The 10895-nt window shown below is 45.3% G+C and overlaps 1 protein-coding gene across 3 annotated transcripts in view; it reads right to left on the bottom strand.

Annotated features, from left to right (window-relative positions):
• MAP7D2 (MAP7 domain containing 2) overlaps window positions 1-7484 on the bottom strand; it is an 84963-nt gene extending 77479 nt beyond the window's left edge. The window contains exon 1 of one of the 3 annotated variants that reach the window (XM_054084245.1): window positions 7345-7484. In XM_054084245.1, coding sequence (XP_053940220.1) covers window positions 7345-7387 — 43 coding nt within the window. In that variant the 5' untranslated portion in view covers window positions 7388-7484. Of the gene's footprint in view, window positions 1-5951; window positions 5995-7000; window positions 7023-7344 lie in introns of those variants that run through there. The other 2 variants (XM_054084273.1, XM_054084255.1) reach the window with 2 other exon arrangements.
• Window positions 7485-10895: the final 3411 nt, after the last annotated feature.

Consider the following 10895-nt stretch of genomic DNA (forward strand, 5'->3'; position numbering starts at 1 on the left):
ATGATTGCCATTAGCCAGCTTCGTAACATGAAAAAATACTTTTGTTTCATACGACTGGAAGATTTTTTCAAAATTAGGTTTACTAAACTTGCAATATAATTATATATTGGAAGTTTATTCCAACTCAATAATCCGATATAGTTTGTTCAGACTGGAGTATTATTCAAACTATCACTTCATTTACTGGCTCAGTGAAAAAAACAGCAGTGCTCTCCCTGGCTGGGCAGGGGAAGACTCCCTCAGCGCTCTTGTATAGTTATCAAACCCAGGCATGCCGAATCACCTTAGGAAAATCTGTGTAATTTTTTTTTTTTTTTAATCAAAGCCACATTAAGAATTTCAGTATTCCACGAAATATATAACCTAAATTAATTGCAAACTAGAAATATTTAAATGAACATTTTGCTGCAATAAAGAAGAGCTCTGCTAGTTCCTGCTTGGCATGAGAGCAGTAATTTGATAATTCGTATGGATAGAACCATGCAAGGCATACATCCAGATCTTACCTAATTGAAACAAAACCACAATACGTCCTCCAGCATCTGGCATTAAAGCAGACAAAACAATCAGATACACTAGTGTTACTAGTATTTTCTTGAAGATTTTTTTGAGTTGCTTTTACAGTGCCATACACAATTCGGCAGATGGTATTATGTATTTTTATCCTACATACCCTTTTCCATCCTATCAAAAGCTCAGGTAGAAGTGATAAATTCTAGAGCCTCATTTTGTCTATTAAAAATCACTACTAGGAAAAACAGGTATCTAAGAGAAATTATTCAACAAAGGAGAGTGGATTTATGAAGCTTCATATACTTTCTTCTTTCAAAATGGTTGGATGCACAGCGCACTAATGACTGTGCAAAGGTTATGGGGCATAAAACCCATTTATTCTTTTGCGCAAGCAGATGCGTTATGTGCACATGGGGCCAACAGCCAGCAAGCTCTGGCACGATGTACCAACTCGGAAGGCACCACAGACCAAAATACTCATCACATCAAACCAAGTTAATACATACTCAGTGGACTGGTCCCCTTGGATGGTAAATACAAGCACAGGGGAGTAACTTGATAAAACAACCAATGCAGTTATTAGTGAAGGGCTTGACTTAAAAAGCCTGAACAATTTAATCTATTTCTATATTAAGTACAGAAAAAGGAGCTTCCAGATCTTTCATGCACCAGAAGAAGTACATGAACACCCAAGACTGTGGCAAACATGTATTTACTACGATAATGGAAAATTGAAAGTTCAGGAAGTTTAATATTATACGATGCACAGGAAACAATCTCTTCCATTAAATTGCTATAGAAAATTGAGCTCAACACTATATTTTTCAAATTACCTCAATCAATAATATGCTTAATACTAGAATATAAAAAGTTGCAGTTTCCATATTGTAAGGGAATTAATGTTTCACTTTTGTTAAATAAGAGAAGTTTGCTACTGGCACCTATTTATGCCAAGAAAAACAACATGAAACCACAGTGAAAGAACAAACTTTGGCACACTGGAAAACTAACAGTTTAAAGGAAAATTACTTCTAAGCAAACAGCTACAATTACACAACTGTGCAAACCCTGCACAACGTCAGGGATACTTCTTCAAGTCATCACTGCTTTGGACGTTGTCACTGAAAAGCAGTGAAAAAGGGAAGAGCCTATCTGCTACACCGTTGAAGTTTATGCAAAGATCACAGAAATGCTTTATCAGTTTCAGCAAAGTAGATGTTTGTCTGCAGCACCTTAACACCACAAAAGCAATCAGCTTTTTCTTGATCAAAGGAAGACAGCCACAAACACATGAAAGCAGTAGCAAAAATTTCCCAATACTCCAGTGCAAAAAGAGACACTGATGTTCCAGAATTTAGGGCAAAACATTTCTAACATAGTTTGATCTGGCATTTAGTAGGCAAAAAAGGTATACACAAATAATACAGTAAATGAAAACAAAGACATACTTCACAAGACTTCTTATCACAGAAGAGACAGACATCAAATAGTTAAGGACAAGCATAACTACTGCGGACAATTCATTTAAGATGACCAGAATAAAATTAATAGAAAACTAAGATGTGACCAGCAGGCATTTTAAATTATTAATTCATTACATCTGCAGAAAGCCCAAAATGTATGTGCAGTGTATATGTACACACATAGAACAAAAGACAATTCAAAAGCAGAAGTAATTCTATACGAAACATTTTGATTACTATTTAACTGCAACAAGAAGTACTTTATTAAAATTATTACAACATTCAGACCAGCAGAGTGCCAGGTGTTAGGTTTCTAAGTTCTTGATAATTTCATCATATAAACAAAGAAAAGAAAAAAAGGGCATTATTTGAATGACAGACAGAGTCTGTGTTACAGTACTTTAAATACTGTAACAATAACCTTGAGTTTTGGGTTTTTTTCCATTCCAATACTTAGATAGAGTCCCACTTTGTGAGACCTACTTCTTTCTTATCTGTATACCCCCATACATCACCACCATTCATCAGTGTGGAGATAAAATATAGTGAAAGGTATTTCTAAATAACCTATCTAAAGTCAGTACAATGTAACACGCTGCTGTAAAATACCTCTGTAACTAGCTGAGATTTCAAGCCACTGTTTTCACTGGGTAATCTGCTTGAACAGAAGTATATTGGGAAAAATAACACATACAACGTTCTTACATGCATTAATTCCAACCACAGAAGATACACAGGTAATATTTCAAGTTGTGATGGAAATAACAAACATAAATCAATTACAGCAAAATAACTCTTAATCTAAGTGCCATAAACCATGCAAGTTAAAAAAAAAAAAAAACAATCTGTAGCAGTACTAAAAGAACTTTGCTTTTGATTACTGCAATAACCTTGGCAGAGTTGGCATTGTGGCCAGACACCTTGGCATTACTTCCATTATTTAAACACATTATCCAGATTTTCCCTCTCAGGCAGTAGGAAAGATCCCCACAGAGAAGTTAAATTTGGGTGCATAACACAAGTGTATTTAACATACTTACTGACCCCAGTCATTGTACCACAGTACATTGAGCGCTGTGTATGACCTGTCATACACACACAAGTGCCACCCGAAAACTAACTATATCAAACCAGACCTAGAAGACACACAGACATCACAAAACCTGAGGTTATCAGGCTAAGAATAACTGTGAGAGCCAACGGAGGAATATAGAAACAGAGAGAAGACAACTTGTTTCGGCTGTTACTCAAAGCAGTCAGCACTCCTATAAGTTGCATTAGTTTCCTGATAAGCTGTATCCCTCCAGCTTGTACATTCCAGTTATTTTTAAAAATGCTATACAAGCTATTATTTAAAAACAAAGTAACATGTAAGCCGATATAGAACTTAAAATGAGAATAACTGCTTCTAGGAGCCAGTCATAAATGAAAGGCTGGCAACTGCAATGCCCTGTCAGAGTTGGTGCGAAAAAACAGATTTCACAAGGAGTAGTCAAGATAACTGGAACAGAGAAGAGCCAAACAAGCTGCTCAACAATACTGACAGCAGGACCTTCTGGCAGAGGTGAAACACACAGAAAGGAAAAAAGATTTATTTTGTTTAAATCATCTGAACAGCCACCAAAGCAGACAGAGGTATGGGACACAGCAGTGTCTTACAAACATTAAAGTTTTCAGATGCTTCATTTTCCTAACACATGCATTTCAAGCAATATACCTTCCTTTTGTTTCTGCAGTCTTGGAATTCAAAGGCAAGACATTTTTCTTCACTGCAATTTAATGGAACCTAGTTGGACAAGGATCTGACATTTTTTATTTGGAAGTACAGAGTCTTCAGTCTGTCAGTGTTAGAGTATCTTAAACAATAAAACAATAACCTTGAGGGTGTAGTGTATTAAACTGTTCTGAACTAAACCAAACAGTTGCAAACGGTAACATCACATGAAAAAAAGCACATGAATTAACCTTGGGGATAAACAACCTTGAGTGGCCATGTATGGGAGAAAGTAATACAGTACAAAATAAAGGATACTGTCTTTAAACCGTTCTGGCAGATGAGAAATCAGTTGGAAAAACACTGCAATCAAGAATAAAACCCCACATAGTATTTTTAAAGAAATACACATATTAATTCCTTTCATACAAACTTCTTTTGTGATACACAGGCTAAGTTGGCACAACACATTTTTTCTTAAATCCTTTTAGGGCTGATGAACTTACCTATAAGAGGAAAAAATATCTTTTGCGCTGAAAAAAACAGAGTGTTTAGTATTTCAGTCTCTCCGTTCAGCCATTAAGCAAATTTCACCGGGCAGCAAAAGGGAAGGAGAGAGATTCAATACTGAGCAGCTTGTCCTTCAAATGTTATTTAGCTATTACTGTTACTACACATGCAGGTGGCAATAACATCGACGTTTTGATAGCCTAACACTCTTGCTGACAAAGATTCCTGCAATGTCTTCTCAGACTGTAGCATCTCTATTGTTTGCTGTATGCCTTTCATTTTTAGCAGAGACATACTTGAGGTCTGCAAATATTTGCATGTGCCACAGAATTTCGCTCCTTTCTGCGGAATTAAAAACCACTGAACAATAGCATCTTCCCTAGTAGTCAAGAAATGCAAATACCTTCCCTTACTGCAGGTTTGTCTGTTACAAATTGATCTGGGCAGAGTGTCCAAAGTGATGGACATGCTAAATCTGGTGCCTCACTTTCACTGCCATCCTAGCAATACTGTCAGCACTGGAAGACACTGAAGATCAAAACTCAGATGCTGCCAGAGAACCACAAAGTTTGGGAAGGCAGATGGTGTCTGCAGTCACTGTCACTTGGAAGCACCCCTTTGGGAGACAACATAGTAGTGAAAGAGGATTTTACTCTGGAGCACAGAGGTAAAAGTCTTCCTATCCCTATGAACAAGATGAAGATGCCAGTACCAAGATGTACATAGAAACACATGAATTAAAAAAGCATCATTTCCACATCCATGTTAATGATCTGCCTTAGCAGCTGTTGTGCTTGCTGTAAAACTGGTAAGTTGGGTCTCAGAGTCTCATTCTCTGCTGCAACAGATACAAATCCCAGATACAAATACGCTGCTGTCTGTAAAACACACCACACACATAAAGACAACCTTTTACTCCACACTGGGTATTATCTTCTAGCAGCCAATTCAAATAAATGAAGATTAGGCTGAGACCACTCCATTCTGCAATGTTTGGGCATCAGTGTTCAAGTACCAGTGCTTGACCACAAGTGATTGCATCTGTCTGTACTTGCTCTACAACACATAACTTCTTGATACTATCTTTAATTATACCACATGCTGCCTTTTCTATGGATTCCCAATCTCACACAGGATGAAAAATAGATGATGTCCTGGTTTATATAATGAGGGAAGCTTTTTTTCAATATTTGCCTCCGAAGTTAGAGGAAGTATAAGAAAGAAAAACACAAGAACAGAAAACGCCTGGGAAGAGTACAAGTGAATATTGGACAGACTGCCTTACGCTTTAAAGAGGAGGCAAAAAAAAAGGTCACAAGTATAAATTCTAAGCATTGTTTGTTTTTCTCCCTTCTCTTCCATGTGAAAAATGAAAACATGGAGACTCAAGACCTAGAAACGCTTGGCTGCTCACTTGCAACAGCTTACAGTGCGAGCCAGGACTGCTGAGCACAGGAGGAAGGCAAGGAACAGAAATCATAGATGTTCCCACCTCCCTACACAGTTTTACCTCAGAAAAGTCAGAGGGTTGACGTAGTCTTCTCACTCCACAAATCTGGGATAATGCTACTTCCTTACCTCCCAAAGCAACTGCAAAGCTACTTTAAAAAAACTACACTGGCTTAGGACAATAGGAAGATGAATTCCCTCTTACACCCCAGGTTCAGATGGTTTGCTATTCACAAAGACGTATCAGGTAATTAAGGTAGAAGTATGACGAGCAGCTGCCCGACACCTTAATCACTGCTCACCTCGTATGTCGAGCAGCGGGGAGCTCATGTGACGAAAGAGCATCCAGACCCACCCTGACACCTACACACCGTGCCAAGAGCCAAGGTCACGGCCACCAGCCTCGTCTCCAAGATCTCCTGGGGCCAGAGGACTCGATCCCACGCCACATACATCTCCTTGCACTGCAGCAGCCTCTACCGTGTCCCATCGCACCCTTTTTGCCTTCGGAAATCAGAAGTTCGGTTCACTGCGCGAGGAGGAGCGACCTTAATGGGATGCGTGCTTATTGAGGGCTCGGAGCGAGGCGTTCACGCCCGATACCAGCTCGACCAGTTTGCTGCCCGGGTTGGCCGGCCAGCACAGGCAGGCCCGGGCACCGCTGGAAACAAGCTTTTGTAAATCGTTCCCTCCCCGCTTCGGGGCAGAACCCGGGCCGCTGCCGGGGAATCCGCGGCTGCGGGGCGACCCCGGCCCGCCGCACGGTAGCCACCCCATGGCAAGGGCTTCTCGCACCGGGAAGGGACGCGGGGTGCGAGAAAGACCCGCTCCGCATCCCCCCCATGAGAGATGCGGGGGATCAGGGCGAGACCCGCTCCGCATCCCCCCAGAGCCGGGAGATCCGCTCCTCATCAACCCCCATAGGCGACCGGGGGAATCAGGGCGAGACCCATTCCGCATCCTCCCCATAGGAGCCGGGAGGGGACACGGACGAGACCCCATAGGAGCCGAGGGACACGGACACACACACGACACCCGGGCGAAACCCGCTGTGCATCCCCCAGGAGCCGGGAGACCCGCTGCTCCGCATCCCCCCCATAGCAGCCGAGGGGGACAAGGGCGAGACCCCACAGGAGCCGGGAGGGGAGGGGACACACGACACCCGGGCGAGACCGCTGCGCATCCCCCCATAGGAGCGCGGTGGGGAGCGGGGGCGGGGACCTGGACGAGACCCCATAGGAGCCGAGGGACATACAGACACACACACGACACCAGGACGAGACCCCATAGGAGCCGGAGGGGATGCTTGGACGAGACCCCACAGGAGCCGTGGGGGTCGGGCGAAACCCACTGCGCATTCCTGCGGGAGCCGGGAGACCCGCTGCTCATCACCTCCCACAGGAGCCGGGCGGGACCAAGGCGAAACCCTGTAGGCACCGAGGGACACACGGGGACGGGGACACACACACACGACACCCGGGCGAGACCGCTGCTCATCCCCTTCTAGGAGCCAGCAGGGGAGCTCGGGCGATCGCGCTAAACCCGCCGCGCATCCCCCAGGACAGAGCGCATCCCGCCCCGCTCCCGGGATGCCGAGGGACCCTCCCGCCGCCCCGCCCCGCCGAGCACCTGCCAGGCAGGCTCCGAAGGGCTCGGAGCCTCCTGCGTCCCCGGGCAGCGCCATCCCCTCCCTACCTGTCGCCCGCGGGTGGCTCCGCGCAGCCCCCGGCTCCGCCATCTTCCCGCGCCGCGTCCCCGCGCCGGGCTCCGCCGGGCTCACGGCACAGGCGCACTGCCCGCCCCGCGGCGGGAGGAGCGGCGGCGGCGCTGAGGCGGCTCGCGCCACGCCAGGTGCTGCCGCTCCGCCCCGCGCGCTGGGGGGCGGTGGTTGCCGCAGGTGCAGACCCGCCCCGCCCCGAGGCTGCCGACACGGCGCTGAGCGGGTGAAGCGTCCCTGTGCAGAGGGCCCCGGGCGGGCTGGAGGAGAGGGGCTGTGAGAACACCGTGAGGCTCAATGAGGCCAAGTGCGAGGTCCTGCACCTGGGTCGGGGCAATCCCCGGTTTCAGTACACGATGGGGGATGATGTAATTGAGAGCAGCCCTGCAGAGAAGGACTTGGGGGTGCTGATTGAGGAGAAGCTCGGCACGAGCCGGCAATGTGCGTTCATAGCCAGAAGGCCAACCATATCCTGGGCTGCATCAAAAGAAGTGTGGCCAGCAGGTTGAGGGAGGTGATTCTGCCTCTCTATTCCTCTCTTGTGAGACCTCATCTGGAGTACTGTGTCCAGTTCTGGAATCCTCAATGTAAGAAGGACATGCAGCTGCTGGAATGGGTCCAGAGGAGGGCTACAAAGATGATCAGAGGGCTGGAGCGCCTCCCATACTAGGACAGGCTGAGAGAGTTGGGCTTATTCAGCCTGGAGAAGAGAAGGCTCTGAGGAGGTCTTATAGTGACCTTCCAGTGCCTGAAGGAGCTACAAGAAAGCTGGGGAGGGACTGTTTACAAAGGCATGTACTGATAGGACCAGAGGCAATGGGTATAAACGGGAGGGAGGCAGATTAGGTTAAACATAAAGAAGAATTTCTTCACCATGAAGGTGGTGAGGCACTGGCATAGGTTGCCTAGGGAAGGGGTGGCTGCTCCATCCCTGGCGGTGTTCAAGGCCAGGCTGGATGGGGCCTTGGGCAGTCTAGGGTGGTGGGAGGTGTCCCTGCCCATGGCAGGGGGGTAGGGACTGAATAATCTTTAAGGTCCCTTCCAACCCAAACTCTTCTATGATTCTATGATTCTGTGATCTCAGAATGCCAAACAACGTGCTTTCCAGCTTTCCAGGATGTCCTGCTATTTTTTTCCCCATTTTTTTTCTACTCAAGAGGTTCCACCCACACTACCTCAGCTGAATCAATGACACGGGAGAGAGGCATGAGTAGGGCATCCTCATCCAGCTCACAGTTCCCTCCCCAGGGCGCAGGTATGCAGGTGGCCCTGCAGGCTGGGCTGGCCCTGGAGCAGCACCATTTTTGACTCAGAAGTGGAGAAATAAAGAAGCATCCGCCTTTTTTTTCTCCTAAATATTTGTATGGTATTGATTGGGCTGCCTCCCCAGAAGTTTAACACATAGAATCACAGAATGGTTTGGGTTGGAAAGGACCTTAAAGATCATCCAGTTCCAACCCCAATGCCATGGGCACGGGCAGGGACATGTCCCACCAGACCAGGCTGCCCAAGGCCCCATCCAACCTGGCCTTGAACACCTCCAAGGATGAGGCAGCCACAGCTTCCCTGGGCAACCTATGTCAGTGCCTCACCACCCTTACAGAGAAGAAATTCTCCCTTATATCTAGTCTAAATCTGTCTATGAGTTCTATTAATCATGGAATCATTAAGGCTGGAGAAGACTTCTAAGATCATCAAGTCCAAATGTCAGCCGAACACCATCGTGCCTACTATGGCATGTCCCAATATGCCATGTCTACATATTTTGTGAACACATGGCTTGCCTATTCATTTTGCTCCCACCTTCCCATTTTTACTGATCCTTGAGCATGTGGGGACACTGGAATATGCGGGGCCCCTGGGCCTGTGGCCTGCAGGCAGCTCCTGCTACACTGCCTCAAAACATTGCCAGAAACGGTGCTAGATGCCAAACACCATATTGCCTTATAGAATCGTATAATCATTGTGGCTGGAAAAGAACTCTAAGATCATCAAGTCTAGCCATCAGCCCAACACCACTGTGTCTACTAAAACATGTCCTGAACTGCCACATCTTCACGTTTTTTGAACACCCCCAGGGATGGTGACTCAACTACTTCCCTGGGCAGCCTGTTCCAATGCATCACCACCCTTTCAATAAAGAAATTTTTCCTAATATCAAGTCTAAACCTCCCCTGGTGCAACTTGAGGTCATTTCCTCTCACTGTCACTTATCACTTGTGAGAAGAGACCAGCACCCACCTCACTGCAACCTCCTTTCAGGTAGTTGTAGAGAGCGATAAGGTCTCCTGTCATCTTCAGTTCCAGTTTATCAAAATTGAAATGTAAGATTTATTTAGTCACTTTCCATTCTTAGTCCTTTTGTTCTCTTCTCTTTATCTAGAAAGTATATTCCCATTGTATTCTTCTGTAGCTGAAAATACAGACCACAGTCAGTAAAAGGGGATGGAAAACATTTGCTTTGGTACTCCTAATGTGTCTCCCAGTACATCACCATTTCTTATTAAGTGCAAATTATTCTGTTGGGTGCTGATCAACAATTTGTCTTTCACCTTTACATTCAAGTGGTGTCCTCATGTTTGGGTTCACACACCTCAATAAACATTTAAGTAGACAGATTTAATTTTTGTTGGTGCATGTAGTAACAATTGTTCCTACTGTTGCCTTATCAGTGAAAGACTTCCTTTTCCTTGTTTATAACTCAGCTGTTTCTTAGACTAAACGTCTGTCAAGGGGCTCTACTTAAAATTATTTTACCAGTCTAAAGATGAAAATGTACTGTTTTGCTGGTGTTACAGAAGACATATCCTACCTGTCTCCCTGTAGCTGTGCCTGCTGGTTTCCAGGGGCTCCTTTGGCAACAAAACCAAAAGCAGGAAGACTCTCCTGTAATCTTAATTAATCTTTAGCCTATTGGTGCCTGACAAAGACATGAGAAGGAACAGCTGGTCTCAGTGCAAGTTACATGCGCTTAGTGCGGAGGGAAAGGAAACAAGAGGATGAGTTTCCAGGACTGGGAATTGTGAGAGCTGGAAATGGATATGGGGATACAGAAAGATAGAGTGTAGCCAGAAGTTGAAGGGGGTAACGAGGGTACCTGCAGGGAGGGTGTTTGGACAGGAGCTGGTTGGTGGTTGGGTGGATAGGACCACAGGAGAATCTGCCCTGGGGAACATAAGCCTACTTGTACTGGCTCTCAAGCGATCGTGAAGCCCTTAAGCATAGCGTGTCACATGGAGAAATCAGTCATCTCCTACAACTGTAATTTCCTCTGATAGCTGGCTCACAGCCTCACCAATATTCAGACTGGAAGTCATGCAGTGAAAAGAAGATCTTTAAGAAAACTTAAGGCAGCTACATGGAAAACATTTAAACTCTGAAGTCAAAAACCTCCCCTATGGTAACGTGTGTACTATGTGATATGAGTCAGTTTTTAAATTACCTTTGCGGAGTTTTTTTTTCCGCAAGACTGCTGCCTCATTCAATGCAAAGGATGTGTTTAATTAATGTATAGTTCTTCAATGTTTCT

The sequence above is a fragment of the Cuculus canorus genome, chromosome 1 (genome assembly GCF_017976375.1).
Source record: "Cuculus canorus isolate bCucCan1 chromosome 1, bCucCan1.pri, whole genome shotgun sequence".
Lineage (NCBI taxonomy): Eukaryota > Metazoa > Chordata > Aves > Cuculiformes > Cuculidae > Cuculus > Cuculus canorus.